Below are 26,755 nucleotides of genomic sequence, written 5' to 3' on the forward strand. Positions count from 1 at the left end.
AAATCTTGAAATAACAATGAAGACCATGCCTATACTTGCCCTGTTTTACAGTGAATTTCAAAAGCTAGGTCTGAATGGAAAGCTACCACCCATCCACAGAGGGATGAACAAAGGTACATCTGACCCAACAAGGAGGGTTCTTCTTGTAAATCAGTAATGCAGTCAGAATGATTGTGTTTATTACACAACTTCAAAGGCATTCCTTGATAGGTCTAAGTAGGTGGACTGAACCCAAAGCAATAAACCTCTAGGATGGAAGAAAATGGCGAATGAACAAAAACAAATCTCAAACATCAAAGTCCTGGACTACTGACTTCCCCAAACAAAATCCCTTTCTACTTAACTTTTTTAGTAAGTCTAATTGTTTGTGCTATCCTATCTACATGATCATGCATATGAACAAATCCTGAACTCAGATTTATATGTCTGAATACCCAGTTCTCAAAATACCAACATTCTGCATCTGCAAACTGAAAACTACTGGTCCAAAAGACTAAAGCTTACAGCTTCTAATTTACTTCGCCACAAAGTCCTGGTTTTGATTTTCTTAGTCTCCCAATTTCTAGTGAGCAACTCTAAGATCATGCTCCTGAGCTTCCAATGAAATGGGCACTAGTCCTGCTGAACAACCAGGTTATCAAAGCAAAACATACAATTTAACAAAAAACAAAATAAAGACATACCATGCCTCTTCCTTAGAATAGCAATACCTGCACTTGTGACTCCATGTAGCTTAGTAATTACTAGAAATTTAGACAACAGTCCAGACATCCTAATTAGTGACAGTCTTCATGCTAAAAAAGATTTATACCAGTTCTGAACCACTTTCTTCCTGGTACAGTGTATGCTAGTCGTACCAAAACAGTACTCCTAGCAAGCTTTTACTAACAAACAAGATACTAAACACTACATTTTCTCAGCAGAAGTAATCTCTAAATATGATCAATTAATTTTATTGAAAATTTCTTGAATTAACTAGTTTGGTGCAACAAGCTTCTCTGCTTCAAAGTGGGCAGCAAATATACAAATTGTTTCCTAAATGAATATCCAGCATGTCAGAATATCCTCCAAATGTCACTGTACTGCTGAGGCCACCCGCTGCACTTCTCTCAGTAACTTCATTACTTTCCCTCTAATGAGCAGATAAGATGTAATCCAATTAACCATTAATTCTTCCCTCACAGAATATTTGCTCTGTTTCTTCTTTTATAATGACTCAGTGTCTCCTTTCCAGTTCTCTTCTGTCACAGAATTACTCAAGTTTGACCCGCTTTAGAAACTAATGTAAATATTGTACATTACAATGTGCCTATTTACTACAAAAATACACACACTTATTTAACTAACCTCAACTACTGTTATTGCTTACATTTCTGCCTTTTTTGTTTGTAAAATGTTTTGTATTTCACCCAGGATAAGCCTGAAATTGCTCAGTTTGGCAGAGTTGCTCTGAGTTTGGCGACTTAGCTAGAGACCTGGAGTGAATCTGAACTAAATCCAGGGCATCCACCAAGATAAACAAAAAAAGTATATTTTAAGCTTGCACTACACTTTTTGAACTGCAGTTTGCTTAACTGCAGTTTCATTTTTGCTGCTGTGACTTTTTTCTGCACTTTGAAATCCTAGTACTTCTGAATCTAGCCTATGCTATGAAACACATCTGCTGAATCTAGGCTGTTTGGTATTAAATAATTACTAAAACCAGCATCTTACATTAGAATACCCTCCTGCACCCTCGCGGCAGAAGTGTGTAGCCCAGGACCCATCAGAGTTGGGGACTGTTGGAGTAAGGCTCAGTTCTGGGCTCTCCCATTGGCTAGTTTGTGTTAAAACTGTTTAACTTCACTTGTATTCAAGCACCGCATTCACACGTAGCTGTGCAATGTGCAACGAGGTTTAGTGCTGCCATGTATAGATGCAAAATTCCTTGACATCTGCTAGAGAACCCTCTTTAGCTCCACTGCCTCTCTGTGTGCAATGCAAGGTGTTGACGCAGTCTTCTACCCATAGTCTTCCACAGAATAGCTGGTCTTGTTAGTCTCTCAAGCAAATCCTGGTCCATCTAGCCCATCCCCACTAGGCACTACAATATATACCTGCCATAATGGACAGAGAGTTGCCCACCATTTCTCCAAACTGATTGACATGGGCATCCTGAGAAATGTAGCAACTGCCTCATGTATAACAACAACCACTTGCTCCTAAAGCAATTTAATACAGTATGTGAGAGATGCAACTATAAAGTGAATTTTGAATCAACCCTCTCACATAAACAAGACAAACATTGGGTTGTCAGCACACACACTTTCCCTCTCACATGAGGGTCAAGACACAAACCCACATATGTGGCGGGACTCCCTTAGAGCCTACCAAATGTCCAGAGACCTCCCAAGAGCAAATATAATACACATACTGGTACACATACAGAATCCACCACCACACAAAGCACATATCAGTATCTCAACAATTATGCCCACAAGGGAAAACACCTCAAAACCAAATGTTCTGCTTATACGCAACTCAATAGCGAGACACACGCATCCCCTCTCACCAGGTTGAACAAGGAGGTGTGGTTAATTCACACATACTCAATTCACTCAACAATTACCATTATGACTCTGTCATAACACACGTTGGTGTGAATGACTTGAGACGTATGTCTCTGGACTATATGAAGAGAGACATGACCAAACTCTCAGACTGTTTCCCAGGCAGGTATGTCCCTGGTCCTAAGTAGCATTCTACCTTCACTGTGGATGATAGCACAATATAGACAAAAAATGATTGATTTCAATAATTATAATTAGCTTAGCTTCTGGTATAACTCAGGGGGGGGGGGGGTCCAGTACCTGTCTGCCTGGGTAGACATGGTCGGCAGTCCACGCTTCAGTGCCAAAGATGGTCTTCACCAGTCTCCTCAAGGCTTTCGGGTCCTGGCAAAGATGCTTGCCTCCCCCCCACAGTGCCTTTTTTAGCCAATGTACAAACTTCTGACAAAGAAATCCACTAAAGACAAACTCAAGATCATGCTGCTTAATGCTAAGAGCTTAAACAGTAAAAACTTTTTTTTGCTTGAAGAAGCCTATATGGTGAAAGTTTTAACTAGGCAGAAATAACTTTGTTGTTATCAACTTTGTGGTGCTGGTATACTTTTTATTCTGTTTTTGTTAAAACTTTGAGGGGCACAGGATTAAAGAGGGCATGAAAAACCTGACGAACTAGAAGCAGAGCTCATTTCTTTGATGTTGATGTGGTCCGACTTCTGAAGAGGCCAGAGAACCTGAACCCAGAGAGCCAAAGGTAACTCCTTACACCATCTGGTGAGCATCTAGAAGCAACTTGAAGACATGTTTCTGGCACTTAAGAGTGTAGGTCTGGCAGCTGCAGCCGAGGGCTCTAAAAGACAGGGTGGTTGGGCATACACCTTTTTGCCATATCTATAAGTCACCTTCTCTTGTTACAGCGTACAGACAGTTTAGCTCCTTAAATAAAACATTGCGGAATACATTTAATAGATCTGCTATAGGGTTTTTATACAAGAATTTAGAAAGAGCCTGCATTCTGTAGAAATCTTTATGCTTCTCAGTGGCAGTGGGGAGGTGGTGGGAGTCTGGCTCTAATCTGCTTGCAAACACATCCTGGAAGGACAAGGAGTCCTAGACTGGGGAAATTGCAACAAAATTGATAACCCAAGTCCCAGAAACATCTCCAAAGGAAGGACAAGTCCTCAGGGGTGTTGGGGGAGGGGGAATTAGAGGCCAAGGCGATGTCACTATCTCTGCCAAAGGATAAGAGATAGGACATCTGGGATCTGTAGTAGAGCTGCTCACCTTCATCATCCGACTCCGAGGAGACAGTGTCTCAACTGGTATGTTCTCCCTCCTTCTCTTGGGGTGCGCAAATCCAGACACAGATAGCTAGTCTGGGTTGGGATGTACAATCTGGAAGAACTGGAAACAACTTATCTTAGCCCAGTCTTGTGAGGGAGGTACATATTGGCTGGTTGCTAGTTTTCTGGGTGGCTTTAAAGGTTTTTAAGAGCCTTAGAAGGGATGTCCCCAGATTCAAGACATTTCAGTAACCACAGACATCTTTCCCCATAATGACCAATGGCAAATCACCCTCCCCCTTGTTTGGGTACTAGACAGTGTTCTAGGGCAGAGGATTCCTTGTCCTCCCTTATTAAGGCCATGCTGTTGTTTACAGGCACACTTGACTCTACTAGATGGCATGCCCAATACCTTTATATGAAAAGATGCTAAAGCTACTTCTGCTGGCAGAATGAAAGGCAGGCATGTCAAAACATTACAATACAATTCATTACACAACTGATATAAAGACTACAATAGGTCCCTAATGGGCTATATATGTCTGATGCTTGCGCTGAGCCATGGCCTGGCCACAGACTTTCTTGTTGCATGAGCACATGCAAAACATTTGAAAGTACTAAAGAAGGCTAGATGTTTGCAACCTTTATAACAGACATGTGAAGATGTCCAAGGTAAAAGCTGACATCAGCCCACCAATGCGGGAATGATGCTCGTCTCTGAAACATTGTCAGGATGTCAGATTTCAAACTGCAGCAGAGTTCCCTGAAAAAAACTACAACAGTGAATTACACACTGAAACTATGTTACTGATGTGAAAAGTTGTGCTTTTCTCTGCTTTTTAAAAACTTAACACTTCACATACTGCCAGTCACTTTCTAGGACTGGTTGTGATAGTGAGATTATCTTCAATACATACCGGTGCTCCAGAGAATCCTATGAGAGGCACTTTCCCTTCCAGCTTGTGTCTTGTCAGTGTAATGGCACTAAACACATACCCAAGTTCTGCATTCACATCTACACTCTGACAGAGTTTGACTAGGTCCTCGGGTTCCTTCAACGGTTCTGGGAATGTTGGTCCTTTTCCTGGTACCATAGTAACTTCCATCCCCAGTGCCTGCAAAACAAAATGGCATGTGCACTTACTTCACAACGGCAAGAAATAAAATTCAAAGTGAAACAATCACCCCACACTTTACTACATGTAACAAGATACTGAAATACACCCATTTAACAAATAACTATTACAACAGTGTCTGCATCAGGGAATTCAGTGCATCATGTGTTGGGAAGGTGTGCAACACTATTCTTCGATACTGAGGGGATTTAACTCTCTCCTAATGGGATGACAGCCCAAACAAGAAGTGAAGTAAATGAATACAGATCATTTTGGCTTCAACATAACTATTAAATTCCAAACACTGAAACTGACCAAAAAAGTATTACTTAAATGCATTCTGATTAATAAAATTACCAATTTGGAAGCACTATTACTCACAAACATAGGCTATTAAAACAAACATGAACAGATGATGTAATTAGCATACTGCAGAGAAATGGGTCCAAAATAAATAGCAGTGGAAAGTATAGCTGTACGAGGCATTTCCATAAGAGGAAATCTCTGCAGGCCCTCATCATATTAAATTGTCAGTCTAATGGCAGACTACCTGCACATCTAGTCTGATCATATTTCTTCTAAGCCATCAGATGTCCTTTGAGAAATTTGAGCAACCTGTATCCATCTTAGTCACTAGGGTTGACTATGGAATATTACAATCTTTCTGCTGGACATTTTTCAACTTTTAGAAGCAACAGCCCTTCCAGAACATGCAGGTATCACTGCCAAAACCCAAAGTAGCAATTTGCTGCACAGATGAAACAGGAGTGCTATGAGGATGAACTCAACCCCAAGAAAGGAGTGGAGAGAGACCATGTTGCATATCTGCCTTCTATAGGTGAACATTACCACAAGGCTGACCCAGATATCAATCTCTACCACAGGATTAACCCAGGTAGGTCACCACCTGCAGCCTATGCAGTAATTTCACATATAAAAATACAGCTATCTGAAAAAAGGGCTGCCAAAAACTGGCCAGACACAAGGGTGGGAATACCTACTGCAGCAAAGACATGTTAGAAGATGGTCTGTTTCATTGAGTAACTCACCTCAAGACACTTTTCTAACTCATTTACTACTCAGCCACAGGACCCCTGAATAATCTATTCAACTGCAGATGTGCTAAATGTCATCCAAGGTGTAAAGAAAGAGTTCTGTTAGGAGTTTTAGGTGGGAAATATTGTCAAATGTCTTGCAGAGGTAAAGGAAGGGAGATGAGACTAGGTCACCTGCATTCCTGTTGACGTTGATGGTACTGGTAAAGTTAAGTAGATCTGCTGCTGTGCTCTAGAGTGCAGAGAAGCCACGTGCTGTGTCTTGGACAGGATTATTAGTGAAATTTTGAGAAGATGCAAGGGTATACATGCTTCTAAAAATTTTGATACATGGGATAAGACCGTTCTTCCTCTATATTTTGAGAAAAAGAGGTATGAAGGATTTTAATCCCATAGGGCAGGATGTTGTTTTCTTTGAGAGAGCAAATAATTCAGATACAGACTGCCTAGCTACTGTATTACCATCAGTTTTAATATATTCAGTTGGAATCTTGTGGCTATAGTGGTAGGTTTTAGATTTCAAAGCTTTAAGCACCTTTATTAAACTTGCACAATGTTAATAGTGACATAGGTAGACATGCAGTTATAGTAAACAAACCACTGTAAGCATTTTCACTAGTTTCTTACATTATGCACATTTTCTTTCTTATAAATTACTATTCATTTCAACATTACATTAACTGTTCAAAGTCCTGCCTTGCGTTAATTTTCACTCTTTGTGAGCATTATTCTGGACACATTATTCCCACAAATTCAATTTCTATGTATTTGTTCTTTTTCTTAAAGGTCTCACCTCCAGTTTTTTATTTGCTTTACAATATTCAATACTTCAATTACCGTTAGTTCAGATTTTGATTTACATTTCCTACTAACTGCTTTGCTGGCAGCTGACAGCATTAAACTTAACAATGCAAAACCTAAGTCTAGTATCTCAGTTCAAGATTCTTAGATGTCTGCATGGGGGATAAATATACCCATGCAAACACTTTCACGCAAAAATTGCAAACTTTCTGAACTTCGTTGCTCACGTGGGAGCCATACCAATATGTTCCCACTGTTTCTTAGTATACTGCCTTTCCATTCTCTCTTCCCAATATTTTCTAACCTGTTCCGACTGATTTTTATGGTTATCATAAAATATTTTATATTCCCTGCCAATTATCTCTTTTTAACAGTAGCTTCTGTTCTACATGCAACATAAAACTAAACCAAAGCTGGTCTTTGACGTTTTACTTACTGAGGCTAGGACAGGCTGGAAGGTGAATGTAACAGATTAGAACAGACACAGGTAGGAGAAGGGCAGCTGCCCTTAAAGACAATAATGGAAATTTCAACTACTGCTATCAAGTAGAACAGAAGTTTCTCTCTCACACAGGTGGTATGGCTAAACTGCAAACACTTATTGCAGTGTTTGCACATCCTGCTCCACCTAGAACAGCAAAGACAGTGTGTGTGCTGGCTTTCCCTATTACCTTTATGGCCAGAGACATTTAATGGATTTCTATCCAAGCATAAAAATGCAAGAACGTTTCTCCAGTGTGCACAATTAATGACATCCTAACCGTGCAAATAGCTAAGATACTTTAGGACTAAGCATACCTGTATAGTCAGCGAGTGACAGCACAGCATGTGCCAGCACTGATCATTTGCATACTAAGCATGGGGGTCTTCCAAGAAGAATGCTGAATGTTGACATGTGGAGAGGATGAGCCAAAAGGACTCAATGGTGATCAGTGACTGAAGCTCTTAAGGGCCCCTCACTGAACACTTCAATACCGAATATTACCAATTCCCTTTTATGTTCCTTTAGAACAGGAGTGTCAACCTCAAGCCCCCGGGCCTACGCTGCTCTCCGAGCTTTTTCCACCCGCTTAAATTTAAAATTTAAAAATTAAAATTTAATTTTAATTTCCTTTTTTTTTTTGCTCTTTTTTGGTGCCAACTTTCTTTTTCTGCTTTTTTTTTCTTTTTTTTACTTTTTTCCGTGGTATATGCGCGCCGAAACACGTCTCGGGCGATTTACAAAAAACACTATTGAGAAAAGCTGATTAAGATTTAAGAGAAGCTTTTTATAGATCCATATACTACATAGTAAGTTATACACGCTGTGTACACATAACACTGTGCAATAAATAAATAACTGATGCTCTTGACTGTACAATAATTGACCACATAATAATAAAATAAAACCCACACATGTGCAAAACTGTAAAAAGTCTGCGCTGCAAAAAGGTATTATTCTTTTTGTGGGAAACCAGAGTTAAACATCGCAAAAGCAAAAATGGTAAAGAGGTGCAACCAATAACTTAAACAAAACATAATGCAAAACCTGCAAACATAGTCATACTGTAGTCTGTCTGAAATATGAGGTTTAGGTGTTGTATGGAGTCTTGTCAGAACCTTGTATTGTTTGTACCTTATGCTTCCGAGGCTATGAGTCTGGGTTCTGTGTTTCTACGCTGAAACAGATGTTCTTGTGACTGTCAGCTCTGCACATACAGAACAAGCTTACTTACGTTGTAAGAGAAGAAGTAATGAAGTGGGCAGATTAATTTGACTTGGCAATAGAGGTGGGATATGTATGAGAAAGAAAGTAATGAGTGGTATGATCCATGTCATGATAAGAGGTGATATGGTAATGAAGAAGAAGAATTTGTTTCTAAATTTTTTTGTTTGGTGTCTTACAGCAAATTTTATAGGACAGGAAGCCTGCAAGAAGGCTTTGTATTAAGTAACAAATTGTTTGCAAGTAAATGGGCAGTAAATGAGTAGTGCAAGTGAGTTCAAAAAAAAATGCAAGTATGTTTGAGAAAAAATAGTTGAGCTCAAAAGGGTTGCATTAGTTTGGAAAAATATAGTCAGTGGCTGCATCCCCTCATTCATAATTTAGCAATGCTGTCTTATAAAGCTGCTGTCATTCATTTAGGCTGCATGTTTTTTATTTAGCTGTTTTGTAGGTTTGTTTCTTTTTTTTTTTTATTTTTGTTCTTTGTTTTTAATAGGTTTTTTTTTTTTTTAATCATTTTCATTTTACTTTGCTGTAGATTTAATAGTCAGTAAAAAAATTTAATTTTGTAACTCAGTAAATGGTATGATTTTCTTTTTTTTGCATTATGATTTGTTATATATCCATTTTCTTACAGTAAAAATAGCTTTGTATTTTTACCTTCTTTTAAAATTTTTTATTTTTTATATTTAACCCATAGTATTATAAAACTGAAGTAGATAGATAATATATAATATATGCTATATTAAAAAAACTGATGCTGTTTATAAAGGTTTAAACATAACACTGTATCCAAATTAATTTACCTTCATACAATTTTTTTTAATTTTTTGTGCATTGTGCTTTTTTATTTTATAATTATTACTAAGATGTTATTTTATCTATCAACCAGTCTTATATGGTGGGAATTATCATGTGCAATATTGAAATGTGTGATTTATATAATGTATTCAAAGTAAATTATTTAATTTTAAAAGTAATTGTAATATTTTAGGCTTACCATAAATTAACCACAAGGAATCAAGTTTGTTAATTCTACTTGGTTTTGTTAACAATTTTAAAAACTGAGTTTGCTACATTCATGCTTATAACAATTTTTTAGTCATGGGAATTTGTAAATAATAACATTAGCACAGGTATGTTGTTAATACTGCGCTAGACAGATTATAGTGTTCTGAATTTAAAAATGGCATCAAAGTATGCTGAAACAGTTTGCTTAAATAATTAGTTTTGAGTGAACACAAAAATTTTTGTACCAATCAACTTTTTTTTTAAATTTAACAAAAAACATTTTTATACGATTTTTTGAATTTTGGGCAAAACAATTTTTTTTTAATAAACTAAGATGTTAGATTTTTGAATTATTGTTCAAAATTAGAATGAGATATTGAATTTTAGGCCATTATTTTTTTTATTAATTCACTCTATGTTTTTTTTTTTTTTTATGTTCTCCCCTCTCCCAACCTAAACCTTTTTCCTCCCACTCTTTTTTTTTTTTTTTTTTTGGAGATTGCTTTGAACTTTGCCCAGACCATTCTTTAGAAGATGCAGCTGAAGATTTCATTGTTTCCTTTATCTCTATTCTTTACACAATCCAAAATCTCTTGAGTACTGCACATGTCAAATGTCCAAGATACTCTTTGCAAACAGTATCACATAAATAAACTCCTGCAACATTCACTGAATTATGCAAACCTAGAAATTAAAGGTACACAGAAATCCTTGAATAAAAAAAGCAAAACTACCTCGCCCTCCAAAACGTTAACTACACAAGCTCCAAATAAGTTTGGCCCACTAAAACTAAGCACATCCTGGAAAGGATACTTGAGCAAATGTATTTCTGGATCTGTAGAGATTGCAAAAATCTGGCCAGTATTACAGTTGTGCAACAGCAAAGCATACTGTCCAAAAGACCTCCACAATGATCATAAAAGTACAATCTCCAATTTCAACCTAACCACATTCAGCCACAACTTTTATTACAGTTATTCTTCTGTACCCAGTACTCTTAGCTGCAGTTACTCTCTTCATTTTCTAAACCCTGCAACTTACTTAATTTGTAAATGTGTTAGCGCTGTGTTCAGCTGCAGTCTTAACTGGTACTAACAAAGGTGACAATTCACCATTTTGTTTTTAAACTTTAAATATCCAGCTCTACTCTCCCAAGCTAAGATCCTGAAAATATGTAAACAAAGGTATAATTCAGCACCTAAGCACAACTTTATTTACAAATTCTCAAAACAGCCTCAGGTTCCACAAAAGAATGGATAGAAACCTTTTTTTTTGTTTGGCGATTCTTCACTGTGGGATGACAGATTTAAACTTATTTAAAACAATGCTGCAGTTCACAGCAGTCTATTAACAAGACTGACTGGTTATGCAATGACAGTTTCACAGAACTTTTAAGTACTGGATTGCTTATGTGGCCAGACATGCACACCATGTATGTTGAGAATCATACATTACAACACAAGCACAAGTCAATGCAGGTAACTCAGATGGGCACAGCCCCGACTACAGCCTAAGCTATTTGAGTTCAATTAGCAGCTCAGGCACTTGACAGTGCAAGCAGGGAGGTTCAGTTTACTAGTCTTAGGGAGGAGGAAAGTGTAAAATCTTACCATAACAGTAGATCTCCTTTTCACTGCTGCAGAACTCATAAAAAGGGATCTCCTGCCTTGTTGAGGCTGCCCACTAAAGTGTGCTAGCCTGTGTAACTGATTTATCACTGTTTCTGCATTTTCTGTGAGTTTCTATCAAAAAAAACCCCAAAAAATAATCCTTATTTTCCCGCCTCTCCTCGACTAGTTTAGACCAGTTTACAGGCATTGCTGCATTCTGGGCTGTGGTGTAGTTCCTGTGTTGTCCATTACCTTACTTGGATAGAAGGAAGTTTCTTTGCTCACCAGTGGGAGTGGGGAGCCTTCAGCAGCCTACCTGTCCCTGTAGGAAGTGACCTCAGCACAAGAGCTGTAGTAATTGGTTGTTTTGGACCATTTCTAGCTGTTTTGTAGTTCCCGGTTTAAAATCTGCCTCTGGGCGTTTTTTTTCTGGCTATACTACTCAGACAAGCTCCTTGTGGTCCTGCAAAGTGGTCCTAGCTACAGAGAACTCAGAAAAGTGACTACTTTCTGGATTTAAGTATCTTTGCTGTTATTTTTGCTTGGAATAGCTTCTCTAGCTTACCCTTAACAAGCTTAAACTGTTTTTTTAGCGGTTTGCTGCATTATTTCAAAATCTGCACTTAAAGTTACTTTTTAGTCGAATTTGATCGAAAGTTTGTTTGTTTGTTTAATTTAACTGTTGAGGCTGCCCACTAAAGTGTGCTAGCCTGTGTAACTGATTTATCACTGTTTCTGCATTTTCTGTGAGTTTCTATCAAAAAAACAAAAAAATAATCCTTGTTTTCCCGCCTCTCCTTGACTAGTTTAGACCAGTTTACAGGCATTGCTGTATTCTGGGCTGTGGTGTAGTTCCTGTGTTGTCCATTACCTTACTTGGATAGAAGGAAGTTTCTTTGCCAGTGGGAGTGGGGAGCCTTGCAGCCTACCTGTCCCTGTAGGAAGTGACCTCAGCACAAGAGCTGTAGTAATTGGTTGTTTTGGACCATTTCTAGCTCTTTTGTAGTCCCCTGTTTAAAATCCACGTTTGCACGGCTTTGCGCGGTTGTGTGCATAGCGCAGCGCCTGTTAAACAAGGTTAAACTTCTTCTGGCTCGCCAAGTCTGCTCTTCAAATTTTCCCTTAAGGAAGCTCTACTCTTAGTATAATCAGACTACTCGCTATATTATAAGCCTAGCACTTGTTCTCAAAACTTCTCTACTAAGTAAGCACTCTCGTACTAAGTAAGCACTACATCCACCTACCACCCCTGTGAATATCCACTTCCCTTAAAGGCACAACACTCCCTTATACTGTTCTAGCATGTCGAGTGGTAGATTGCTGGCGTCCTCTCCAGTTCAACTGGTTAATCTGGGTATCTTGAGACAATGCTACAATTGTCTCATGTACACAGACAACCCTCACCTCCTCCCAACAAACACAAATACATGTGAGAGATGCAACTATATAGCCAAACTGGAGGCTGAACTCTCTCAACTCAGGGCTGGCATGACCAGACAGGAGGAGATGGTAACCACACACACAACAAACCCAGTCACACATAGACCTACCACAACTGCAAACCAAACACATAAAAACACAAAGACATACTCGGAGGCTCTAATAAAAAAACTTACCAAAACAACAGAAGCTCCCAAAGCAGACATCCAAAAATCCACCACCTCAAAACAAAACACACGCAACACATACTTCAATAAATCAGTGTGTCAACCAATCACAGCCCTTAAGGCCAAACACCATGCCTGCTACACTAGTAATAGGTGACTCTATAGTCAGACACACTGATGTCCCGCTTACCAGGCTGAACAAGGAAAGGGTGACTATGAGCTGCCTATCGGGAGCTAGGATCCGCCACATAACACACGCACTCAGGTCACTCCAAAGCAAGTACAAATATGACTCCGTCATTGTCCATGCTGGCGTGAATGACCTGACACATACCTCCCTGGACTACATGAAGAGAGAGAGAGGAGCTCTCTGATTATGCAGCCCAGGCTGGTATGACCCTGACCCTGAGCAGCATCTTGCCCTCACCAAGAATGATGCCACAATACAAAGACAAGATGATCAGCTTTAATAATTGGCTCAAGTACTGGTGTCATTCTAAGGGGATCCAATGTTTGTCTGCCTGGGATGACATGTTGGACAAGCCACGCTGCTTCGCAAGGGACGGCTTGCACCTGTCACCACTGGGCTTCCAGATATTGGCCAAGGCTCTTGCCACCCACATAGTGCCTTTTTTAGGCAAGGTTCAAAAGACAAACCCACCTCCTTAGAAAACAAAAATGAAAAAAAACTAAGGGTAATGCTGCTCAACGCCAGAAGTCTAAATCTCAAGATGCAGGCACTCTATGCACTCCTCAGTATGGAGAACATAGACGTCTGTGCAGTAACTGAAACCTGGTTCAAGGCTCCTGAGAGCACCCCAGCGCTACCAGGCTATACCTCGTATCATGCTTTTCGGCCCCAAAACCCGGGCGAACCACAAAGGAGGGGAGTGTCCATATTCATCAAGGACACCCACACCTCCAGGTTAGTAGCAACACATGAAGCATCAGAGACCATACAGGTGCAACTAACCATAGGCAAAACTGCTATACAACTGGTAGCATGTTACAGACCACCCTCCCAATCTCAGGAACCGCACTCAGCCTTCCTGAAGACATTGGAGGATATGAATGCATCACAAAATACCATCATACTGGGAGACTTCAACTACCCAAACATAGATTGGGTACATTATTCTAGCACTAACACCCTAGCCCAAAGGTTCCTGGAATTCATAAATTTAAATGCACTGGAACAACTAGTCACCTCTCCCACTAGGGGAGATAATATACTAGACCTGATCATCACAAACATGGGGACAAAATGCTCCACACCGGAGGTATACCCCTCACTAGTGAGATCTGACCACAAACTAATCACCCTGGATATACATATCCCACCTCCACCCCCAGCACAAAAGACCACAGTGAAAAACTTCTCAAAAGCAGACTTCACTCTTCTTAAGACTGAGATGGTATCCTTTAAGCCCACTGGGCCAGTGGATACCACATCCCACAATGCCGAATCCTTCACAAATGCTTTCTATGGACATCTCCAAAAATGCATGGATCATGCAAATCCAAGTCCCTCTCCACCAAAGGCAAGCGTCCTGTCTGGTGGACCTCAGCCATTAACAAATTGTATAACAAAAGAAGGAAGCTACTGCACGACAGAGCAAAATCCCATAAAGGGAAGACATCCCTGATCAACATTAGTAGAAAACTACGTTCTCTCATAAAAACATCCAAGGCCAACTTTGAGAGAAAAATCGCTAAGGACACTAAAGATAACCACAAAGCCTTCTTCAGCTATGTTAGAAACCTGGGCGGAAACCCTCAGATATGCTCAGAGTTAGTTCACAACAACAAAAAATACAATGAACCCACAGATATTGCCAACATTCTGGCTGACAGGTTCAGTGCAAATTTCTCCCCTCCCTCACCCCCAAAAGAAGAAATACTTATCCCAGCTGAATGTAATCTCCCTGTCATCTCAGATGTCCAAGTGAGAACTGCCCTCAACAAAGCTAAAAACACAGCATCAATGGGACCTGACAGTATCCCGGGTTGCGTGCTACGTGAACTCCAAGAGGAGCTAAACCCACACATAAAAATGCTATTTAACCTTAGCCTTACTACAGGATATGTACCTGAACACTGGCGTACAGCAACAGTGGTCCCACTCCACAAAGGGGGTACCTCTACAGACCCTGGGAACTACCGCCCCATAAGCTTAACCAGCCTGGTCTGCAAAGCTATGGAAAGAATCATTTTGGAACTCAGAGACATAGGGGACCTACAGACACTTGACCCCACCCACTTCGGCTTTGTAAAGGGCAGATCCTGCCTTTTGAACCGGGTTGACTTTTTCGAAACAGTCACTAGAGCCATTGATGAGGGCAAAGCAGTCCATACAGCCTGCCTGGACTTGGCTAAGGCCTTCGACACAATACCCCACTCAGGCATCATAGATAAGCTCACCAGCTTAAACGTAAACCCTTATGTCACTAGATGGGTTGCAAACTGGCTAAAGGACAGAACCCATAAAGTTAAAATCGCTGGAGCAATGTCAGACTCAAAGCCAGTCACAAGTGGTGTCCCACAGGGATCTGTCCTGGGACCCCTCTTGTTCGGTATTTATTTCTCAGATGTTAAAGCAAACATGGGAGGGTTGTGGCTGACAAAGTTCGCAGATGACTGCAAACTAGGCGAAATAGTAGATACACCAGCAGACACATACATCCTACAAAAAGGCCTCACAGAAACGGACAACTGGTGCCGGAGTCACGGCCTTAAACTAAATGCCAAAAAATGTATAATCATCCCCTTTGGGAAAAACAAAGTACCCACAAATTATCACATAGACAGCAACCCACTGAGTACGGAAAAAGTAATCAGAGACCTAGGGACCCAAGTCGACAGCGACCTCTCATTTGACATCCACGTTGCCAAAGTGGTTAGAAAAAGATTCTACCTTGCACACCTCATCATGAAGGGATTCACATCCAGATCCAAGGATGTCATTGTACCCCTATACTCCTCCCTCATCAGACTCATGATTGAGTACAATGCCCCATTTGGTATGTACCTCACCAGGCATTTGCAACAGCTGGAGAGACCACAAAAGTACCTCACCAAGAGGATCAAGGGTCTCCAACATATGTCTTATTCTGCCAGACTAAAGAAACTCCAGCTCTATTCAGTAGCATACCACCTGCTCAGAGGTGATCTCTGCCTGACGTACAAGGCCATGTCCAATCAGGATCGGATGGATATGCTCCACCTCAAAAAATCCAAATCCATCAGGACCACACCTCAAAAAATCCAAATCCATCAGGACCACAAGAGCTAAAGACTTAAACCTTGGCACAAGTATGAATAGGACATGCTGGAGGGATAGAGTCATAACCCAGAGGCTTCCCATGCTTTGGAACAGGATCCCAGTTCATGTTAGGCAGAGCCCCTCACTGACTCTCTTCAAGAGAAATCTTGATGAGTGGATGGGAGATCGTAAGTTTACCCCAGGGGTCACATCTGTGTCACTGCTAGGCAGGGGCACAGTAAACTAATTCTATTATATAAGGGGGCCTTCATTGTGTCACTACTAGACAGAGGCACAGTATTCTAAATCTATTCTGTGCATTTTTGTGCATTTTTGTACCATTTCATGGGGTGGCGAAAGCCACATCACTATGGCTAGGCTTACAAATGCCCCAGGGCAGATAGCCTAGTACTAAACTATGAAACATCCGGTCAATACACCAAAAGACTTTACCACGAAGAGGTGTTGTACATCGCACACATGCTCGCACCTCAAGGTGTAGGGCATAAAAGTGACATAAGAATGCACACACTCAGAACAGAAAAAGCCACAAGATTAACAGAATGTTCCTTGGGACATGGAAGAACATGTGCATTCAGGAGTAGAAAAGAGAGACGATCCCCATCAGCCAGGATGGCAAGAAAAGGCTAGAGCAGAGGGGGTAGGAGGGAGCTAGTACTGCAACTTCACAGAGAAGGATATCTACTCTTATGGTAAGATTTTACAAAACTGTACTTTGTCCTTCCATATCTCTGGTGCAGTATTCATGACAGAAAGGAGAGCACAAAAGCTCAAGAGGAAACCTGGAGGAGGATGGCACTGAAAAATCCTCTAGAAATCAATGCAGAACAGCCCTGGCCAAAGCCAGCTCTAGCCCTGGAAATAACATTCAACTTATAATGCTTAGTGAAGGTATGGAGAGAAGACCAAGTAGTCAAGGATGGAATTGGTATCCAGCCCTTTGAAAAAAGCACCACAGGAAGCAATGACCCTGGTAGAATGAGCTTTTACTCATGAGTAAAGACATTTACAATGAAAAGACTAAAAAAGAAAGGGCTTTAAATATCCAGGAAGAGACGGTCTGCTTAGAAACAGTTAAATCCAAAGACCTGGGATAAAAGGAAACAAAAAGCTACTCAGATTTGTAAATAAATTTAGTTTTATCCAAATAATATCTGAGCTGTCGAAGCAAATCCAAGGTGTGAAGAACCTTCTTATCGGTAAGACTGCAGAAAAGGAAAAAAGGCAGGTAAACACACTAATACTTCCCTTCTGCAGTCATCTCCCCTATCTGTGAAGTGTACTTGCTCTGTTTAAACGTCTTGGGCTGCATGTGCACCCCCCACCCTACAAACCTGAATAAGTACTATTGCTGAAGTGCAATTCCAGTGAAAATATTACAAAGGATTCTCTGCAAGCACGGCTTTTCTTCAAATTAAACGCAATGTAGGTCTTAACTTTCAACATAAAGACTTAATGTTAATGCCTTTATATACTGAGTTTGTTTTTGTTTAAAGCCTGCACACTTGCAGGGGACTGTCTAGCTAGCCCAGTTTTCCTAACTCCAATCCTGTAAGACCCCATTTCAGACTATAGTTGAAGACACACTGCTGGGTTCTGTACCTCTGAGTAGCAAGGCAAAATTTAAAATTGTTATCTATGGCTTTTACATCCAACTGTGCTTTTTTCCCCCCAGTTTCATCTGTGACCAGTCAATATTGGACTATTTTTGTATGGCAATAGCTATCCACTTCCAAACTAAACTGCACTACCCCAGAATTAGTAACACCAGAAATAATTAATTTGTGCTAGTTTAGTTCCCCCCTTGAACTGTACTGCCATTTACTTAACTGCAGTTCATCTATTCTCTTGGTACTTTCTCCATATCACTTACCTACAGTTTGAGTCAATTGATTGATTGTTTTTATTTGTATGAATTGACAATTTCCATAATCTGGTTGAGAGACCTGTCAATCACTCCCACAGGACTCCTCCTGCAATTAGTCCCTACCCTCCTCCCCTACTAGGAATGCATAGGACAGAAGTTATATAAAGGCCTGTATTCTCCGTTATCCGATTGTTTTCCAGCCCACAACCCCTCCTAAGAGCAGCTAACAGGTCTCTGCCTGTTTCGCTCCCCACCCTGCCCCCAATTCTCACCCACCTCCAGTGGTCCTACCTTTATTAGAACAAACCCCTCCCATCATTTTTACCATCAACGACAACACTACTCCCAACTCTTAAATCCACCATTTTCCCACTACTACCCCTCCTCTTCTGCTAACATGAATAAGCATACCATACTTATACTCTTTGTATACCCTCTCTTTGCATATCTTACCAAAACTCCATTATACCTCCAGTCAACCACTTCCACTGTACAACTATTCACTCCATCACTCATGACTCACCCTCACTCTGCTCCTCTCCCACCAACTCAAGAACAATCCTTATGCATCCCCCACATATTCTATCAACTAAAATACTAAAACTAAATGCATCCCTACAAGTTAACAAAATAACCCTCCCACCACATGTTACCGACTGCACCCAATCATAAAGTTTCCCTAAAATGCAAACTCTTTCACAAACGATAAAACTAATAACCTCATGCATATCAAAACTTGCCCTCAATGGAGACCATCCACCCCAAGCCTGGCCCCTCCATCTCCAACCCCACTTCTAATAATCAGACTAACAACCACATCTCTCAAATCCCAGCCAGTAGAAAACCAAATGACCTTCTTCTGCTAAGTCTAAATATCAGCCAACAAACTCCATGCCACCATAAACGTATACTCCCCAGATATAATCATCCTGACAGAAAACTGGCTAAAACCTCATATTACCAGTGAGCAAATCCTCCCAAACGGTTACAACATACTAAGACTAGACCGACTAAACAAGAAAGGAGGTGGTATAGCTATAATATTTAAATAGCATCTAAACATCCAGATTCTAAACTCATCAGCTCCCCAAATTGCCAATGAAGAAATAATATATACCAACCTGAAAATAAACCAAAATAAAACCAACATAATAGGATGTTACTTCCCACCCCTACACGAGAAAACCTCTTCAGCTGGACTACCCACCATCTCTCAAGAGACCATAAATTTTAGGCGACTTCAATACTGATTGGCAATCCTGTTGCGGCAAACATCCAACCCAGCATCTAAACCTTCATGGCTTCACCCAACTAGTCCAGTCACCAACCAGAATAAATAAAAACACCAACAAGCACACTACCCTGGATTAGATACTAGTCAGCAAGATTCCCCAGTCCTATATAGCAGGCTGCCTATCAGATAACCCCAACATTCCTACTCAAAAGACACCTATACCAAGTTAAACCAGTCATCTACCGTCAAATACATAAAAAAACTACACTTTAACCCAATCACATTCATCTCATCCCTCAAAGAATGTAACTGGCACCCTCTAAATTACCTCAGCCTAGATAACGCAGTCCAATTTTTCAATACTACCTTCCTAAGAATTCTAAATAACCATTCCCCCATAAGACTTACCAAACCAAAGTCCAACCCTCCCCATGGCTACAGAAAACCACTAGGTCAGAAATGAAAAACAGAGATAAAGCCTGGGAGCACTGGCGCAAAACCAAAGCCCGCTCAGCTAGACAAATTCCTTGAACTACGCAATAGTCTCAAAAAGCTAATAAAGGAGGACAAAATCCAATACTACCAGTCTGCCCTCAACTCCTCCAGCACAACCCCAAACAATTCTGGACCTCCATAAACTCCATCCTCCACCCAGGTAAAATCAATACCCCTTACAGCTAACATTCCTCACTCCTCAGAAAATATTGCTACCTCATTCAACACACACTTCACACAAACCGGACTATCACTAGCTAGACAACACAACCCCCCCCTCCCCTACACCCACCACCTTCACCCAGTAATCTCCCGACACTCTTCTCATTTTCTCCCATTCCTATCTCTGACATAAGAAAACTCTTAATTAAACTTAAACCCACAAAATTAGCAGCAGACAACCTCCCAAGTCAATTCCTACAAATTGCAGCCGACTTCCTACCCTACCCAGTATCCATCTTGATTAACCGATCTCTATCAGAATGCTACGTCTCTACACTATGGAAAATATCACACATCATTCCCATTCACAAAGGCGGCCCCTCCACAGAACTAACCAACTACCGCCCCATATCAATTCCATCTCCACTCTCCAAAATACTAAAGAGATGCATTCACTCTCAAATCTCGGACTACCTCCTTACTAACAACCTCCTTTCTAATACTCAACATGGTTTCTGACCAAACCATAGCACCACCACTGCCTTACTCTCTTTTACTAACACTATCCTTCACCATAAAAACAATGGCCATCTCTCCTCTGCATATATATATATATATAAGATTTATAAAAGTTTTATATAACATAAAATGTTTTTTAGTAAGTTACATATGGTAAAGTTAATAGAAATGAAAGTTATGTTGTAATCCTTAGTTATTGAGGAACACAGCATTTCACTTGACAAAGAATGAAAGCAAGATGCAAAAATTAAGTTAGTGTCAAACAACGGTTTTTAAAAGAAAACTGTATACACACAAGTTGTTTTAGAGAGTAAGTCTTTTAAAGTTTGGTAACTGTGAGACAGTAATAGTTTTAAAATAATACTGCAATGTCACATTTAGCATTGGTTTAAAGAAGATGTTGAAATAATATGCAACAATTGATTTTAACATTGATTAATGAATTCTGTGATTATATAATTAATTGAATGATTAATCAATCTGTAACCAGTATATAAACAAGTGGTTAGAAGTACACAAAGTATCTTGACAAAGCCTGGGAGGTCCCAGGTGAAAGCGCTTGAGGAAACTTTGTTGTCGTGGATTTATTTGGTGCTTATGTTCTTAGTTTTGTGAAGTGTGCAGTTTCGTATGTGAAGGCACAATAAACTTTTATATCCAAGCTGCTGGACCATTCAGAACTTTATTTTACCTGGCTGGTAAAGTTTTTGTTGCTTTGGAGAAAGATTATTCACATATCCATGACCATAAACAAAGTCCACCAAAAACTAGGAGCCTTATACAAAAATAAGCAACTCCTCACCAAAGCAACTAGTATTTCAGTTATACATTTGCACCTCATCTCCGCCCTACTTTATGCCTCTCCAATATATACCAACCTAAGGCAATGCGATCTAAATAAACTAGAGACCTGCTACAACAAAATCGTCAAATTCGCCACTGGGGCATCCTACCACAGTCACCACCGTCTCTTACTTATTGAGCTAGGCTGGCTAGAACTCCCTCACTTTCTTCAATGGTATTAAAATCGCACTCGCCCACAAACTGGTTAACCATCCTCTAAAGGTCCCATCCCTCCAGTATCTACTCCAACACTATCTCACCACCAGACTACTACGATCCAGCAACAAAAATCAATTACAGGTTACTAGAGCCAATAACACTGCTGGAGAAGCACTATTCTCCAGTGCTATAGCCAAATTATAGAACCCCCCCCCCCACAATAACCTCTCTACCATCATGCACCCACTTCAAAGCTTTACATAAAGCGCACCTAAAAACATGCTGGCTATGCCCTTGTAACTCTCCCCTCTAACTTCTCCCACTCCATCTACCCTCTACCTCTCTTCCACCCCACAAACTACCTTTGATATTTCCATGCCTGTCTACTTATTATATGGCAGTAACTTCTTATTGTAACAATTGTTAGCATCTGCTATGACTTTGTGGACAGAACAAATGCTAGTTATCTACTGAATGTACTATGTTCTTCATCTTAACTATGATTGTAATATTTTAATTGCTAGGATTCTTCATCTGTATCTATGTCTGTAATTATATTTTAATTTGTTGAGCTTTTCTCCCCGGACCTCCGCTGAAAATGGACCTGCGTCCAGTCAGACATTCCCGGACAATAAATGTAAATAAATAAATAAATGAATAGACTAAGGGATACTTCATTGGACCACCGTGGGCATAAAGGACTAGTACAAAGCCATAGTAAACCACCAAGACCAAAATAAAATAAAAACAATGCAAGCCAGTAAGACCACAGGTTTAATAAAATAAATTCTCACTAGCACCTCTGCTCAAAGCCTTTGAAGAGTAGTAGTACAAAGCCAACCTGTCTCTGGGGAAAACTACGAAAGGAGGTATAGCCATGAGAGCCTGAAGTGGGAGCCAAAAGAACAGTCTTCCAAGTTCAACATTGCTCAAAAGGAACCTGAATCAATTTTCAAGTATTAAGCTGAGGTCCTAGGAAGGCAAAATAGGCTTCCTGGGAGGCCGGATATGAAGGACACCTTTAAGAAATTGCTTGACTTCAAATCTAGAAGCAAGAGGAGGAGTTGAGGGCAAACCAGCAGAAATTGCCAACCGATGAGCTTTAACTGAAGAATATGTCAACCCAGCATGGAGCAGATCACACAATTTAGACATAACTAGAGGAACCTCCACAGATAGGGTATCCTAATGAAGAGAGAGGAACGAGACAGAAAATCTCATCCATTTGGACAAATGTGATTTCCTGGTAGTGAGCTTCCTGGCCTCCTGCAGGACTCAGAGCATGTCCTCAGAAAAGAGGTGCCTAAAAGGGATCAAAACGGTGTCACCCAGAGTCAGATGAACAGAGTCTTCGTAAGGAGTATAAGAAGCCTCAGGAGGGTCTGTATGTTCTGAATCATCAGAGGAATCATCTGAGGATACTGGCTCAGGGGGCTCTGCTCTAGGCCTCTTTTCTGGTGGAGGGAGAGAGGCCCTGTCTGGATGAGGCTGGGCTCCACGAATTAAAGAGATGAGATCCTCAGCCAAAGAAAGCATATGGGAGCTGGTGCTGGGCCTGTGAGAGGGGGGCTTGGCAGGCACAGGCTTTGATGCTTTGGCTGCTTTAGCCCTGGCAAAGGCCTTAATAGACATAGCTGGAGGAGGCCTAGCAGCTCCACGTGCAGGGGTTGAAATATCCAGGGGAATGGTGTCTGATAAATCCTGTGAAACCGCAACAGAAGGTTGGATTTCAGAAGCCGTTTCTACCAGGTTAGAAGAGGCCTCGGTAGAAGGCATGTTATCGGCTGAAGAAAGAACCGCTTGCTCGGTTTCGGCCAAAACAGAGACACTCGTGGTTTGCTTAACCGCAGTTTCGGCCGAAGCCGCGGACCGCGAGTGTCGGTCCTTTTCTTTGCGTTTTTTGGTTATTTGCATAGTCGGAGGATCCGACGGCATAATGTAGGCAAAATCGGAGCCGAAAATCTGTTCAGCAAAGTCCGATCGACGTCTAAGCGTCCGCCGGTTAAAAGAAGCACAGGCTAGACAAGCTGCTACGTCGTGGTCTGGGCCTAAACAATGTATGCAATAGGAGTGGAAATCTTTATGAGGTATTTGTTTCCCACAAGATAAACAGTTATTAACTTTCTCTGACATTGGCTGAGGCAAGAAAGAGTCCCCAACGGGGTACTTAGCTTTATAGAAGTCTTCGAAGTAGTATTCGGTAGTAGTAATCTCTGGATCTGACCGACCGGCACTTGCAGAATGCTTCGGGCGCCACGCGGCAAGAAAGACTGGGGAAAATGGTGTCGGCTGATGCCTTTATACCCGAATAACTGCCGCAATGACGTCGGGTGAAGTGCGACACCAGCCGAAGCCAGACCCAGACTTTGGAATCCGGCCGACCGAAGGGCTGCCTGACGACAGGACAACCCATTTGTAAAGACTGCAGATGCATCCTTGAAGGACATCAGTGGAGAAGTAAGGATGGATAAGAAGAACCTTGTCTTGTGAGAGAAGGTCCACCCGGTGAGGTAACTTGTGGTGACTGCCCTGACCAAGTAAGAGAAGGGGGGACAAAATGCTATCTGGGCCAAAAGGGAGTCACTAGCAAGGATTTGTGGAGAGTCTTGTGTAACCTTGTACAGCACTAGTAACAGTGGAAGGGGTGGGAAGACGTACAGAAACTTCCCCTTCCAAGGAAAAGACAAGGTGTCCATGTTCCAAACCAGAGGACTTGGGACTCTGGAACAGAACAGAGGAAGGTGTCTGTTCAGAGAGGAGGCAAAAAGATCTACTAGAGAAATACTCGACTGATGGATGATGTCCAAGAACACATCTCTATGAAGCATTCATTCATGAGCTTGCCTGCTGGACCTGCTCAAAGAGTCTGCCACGAGATTACATTCCCTCGAAGAACAAATGGCTTAAAAAGCCATACTTGACAGCTAAATCTGAGACCTAAAGAGAAAGTATGACCTTGTACTCCCTTACTTGTTGACATACCACATCATTGTGGTATTGTCTGAAAATTTTGAGGGGCCCAGGATGAAACAAGGAATGAAAATCCTGAAGAGCTGGAAGCAAAGCCCTCATTTCATTTACACTAATGTGGTCTAACCTCTGATGCAGAGGCATGAGACCCTGAATCTTGAGAGAGCCCCTGTCTGCGCATCTGTAAAGAGCTCTTTAGTTGGAACTGGAGTCTGGAAAGGAAGCCCCGGGTTGAGAGAAAGTAGACTAATCCACCACTGAAGCTTGACCTTAAGACAAGAAATGAAGGGGACGCAGAATGGGGGGGGGGGGTGACCATGCTGAAACCACAGTGACTTGAGGTACCACTGAAGCTTTCTCATATGGAGCCTGGCCAGAGGGAGCATGGGAATGACAGAAACCATGAGCCAATTGACCCTGACAAAGTCCCTAGCTGTGAATGTAGTCAGTAGGAAAGAATGGAAAAAGGCAATGAGAGACTGGGCCTTGGGGGCAGACAGAGATGCCACATGGGGATGGTTTGGATCCTAAACCAAAGAAAATAAGATCCTGACAAGGAGTCAGAGCGGATTTCTAAAAGTTTGTGGTGAACTCCAGACTCTGAAACAGGGAAATGGTATACTGGAGATCCTGAAGCAGAGCATCAGGGAAGGAAGCATGAATTAGCAGATCATTCAGATTAGGAAAGATATGAACCCCTCTCAATCTGCAAAAGGAAATGACAGGACCAAGGCATTTGGTGAATACCCTTGGGGCAGTAGAGAGGCCAAAGGGCTCAACAGAGAACTGACAATGCAAGGAAAAAAACTGAAAAAAAATTTTCCTGAACTGGGGCTGGATGGGGACATGAAGGTAGCCATTCTGGAGATCCACAGAGACAGAAAGGCCTGGGGTAGTAGAGGGGGGGGGGGCAAGGTCTGAAGAAACAATATCTGAAAGGTAGAAATCTTGAGAAAGGTGTTGAGCTGGGAAAGGTCCAGAATTGGTCTCCAAATGCCCTCCCTTTCTTGGAACCAAAAACATTCTGGAATGAAAATCCCTCCCTACCTGGGCATGGGGGACTGGTTTTAATGGTGCCCTGGATCAGAAGAGAATGAAACACATCTGGGAAAAAAAAGGAAGTTGTTTCAGAGGAGGTCGAGGGATGTTCAGAAGGAGAGGAAGGGATTTACAAACCATGAAATATCCTTGGCAGATAATGAACAGAACCCAAGAGTCTGCTGGTGTCCTTAACCAATTTGGAAGAGACAGGGAAAGACAGAGAGGACAAGGAAACCTGGCCAAGGGAAAGGGGAAGCAAACTGTCAAATGGAACCCAGCTTATCCTGAAAAGGTGGTTTCTGGAAAGTAGGAGTTTGAGTAGACTTTGCAGGAGGCACACGTCTAGAACTTTTTTTTTTTTTTTTTTTTTAACCTTTGAGTGGAGGGCGAGACTGAGAACAAAAGCAGATTTGGAGGGGTAATGCATCTGAAACTTGGAACAGAAAAACAAAAATGTTTGAACTACTGCATGACTTTGCCTTTAACCTGGAGAGACTTAAAAAGTTCAGCAGCAGGTGCACCAAAAATATTTTTATTATCCAAAGGAGCAGCCAAGAGTTTGGCTTTAATGTCCTCATGTAGAACCTAAAGACAAAGCCAAGAGTAATGTCTCATAACGGAACCAAATGCAGCAGCCCTAGAGGAAGCATCTGCTGCATTTAATGGAGTGGTGAGCAACTGGAAGGTGGAACCAACATGGTAAGGGTAGAAGCCTTCCCCTAAGAATGCAGAAGGCCAGAAATTGCTTGAGAAACCTGAGAAAAAAGGGGCCAAAACATACCAGGTCACACGAGTCTGACAGTTAATGCCCATATAAGATAAAGTGGCAATAATATAAACCTTTTTGCCTAGCCTCTCCATGGCCCTCCTATCCTTATCTAAGGTAGCGACCTAGTAGAGGCAACAGCTTGGAGAGGTTGTCAGAAGACGCACTACATAAAGATCAGTAGAAGGGCTTTTATATAGAAATTTACATTAATCAGGCTCCTTGTAAAACCGGTCAAGTTTCTTGGGAACTGGGGGCTGAGAAGCAGAGTCCACAGAATCTGCTGCAAATGTATCCAGGAAGGTCTAAAGGGGAATCTGGACTAACAAAACACTCTTCCTCTGAACCATAATCCAAGGGGAAAGGGATTTGAGAAGAGTAGACCAAGGACTCTTCCCCAGAATCTTAATTCTCAGAGTAATCCAGTTCTCTAGGTCTTTTGAGTGAAATACCAGGAAGGGGCAGACACAAAGACCCCTTCAGAAGGCTTTAAAACTATTCTAGCATTAAACTACCCCCCCCCCCCCAAGTAAAATCATGCCATCCACTTTGGAGATCTTTAACTGCAGTGGAAATGGTCTCGATTTCCTGTTTCTTTTTATGCAGGAAGTCTGCACGAAACATCTTGGGAGGGTTAGACCCTTGGTGGCACAACTGTAGTACGGATCTCCTCCCCAAGATCT

At 41.3% G+C, this 26,755-nt stretch overlaps 1 protein-coding gene across 1 annotated transcript in view; it reads right to left on the bottom strand.

Annotated features, from left to right (window-relative positions):
• Positions 1-26,755, bottom strand: part of UROD (uroporphyrinogen decarboxylase) — a 517,137-nt gene that overhangs the window by 382,817 nt on the left and 107,565 nt on the right. Inside the window, exon 5 of the mRNA XM_044086832.1 lies at positions 4,747-4,944. Within this exon, the coding sequence (XP_043942767.1) occupies positions 4,747-4,944 (198 nt within the window). The remainder of the gene's footprint in view (positions 1-4,746; positions 4,945-26,755) is intronic.

The sequence above is a fragment of the Protopterus annectens genome, chromosome 10.part0 (assembly GCF_019279795.1).
Source record: "Protopterus annectens isolate FY-2018-M chromosome 10.part0, PAN1.0, whole genome shotgun sequence".
Taxonomy (NCBI): Eukaryota; Metazoa; Chordata; order Ceratodontiformes; family Protopteridae; genus Protopterus; species Protopterus annectens.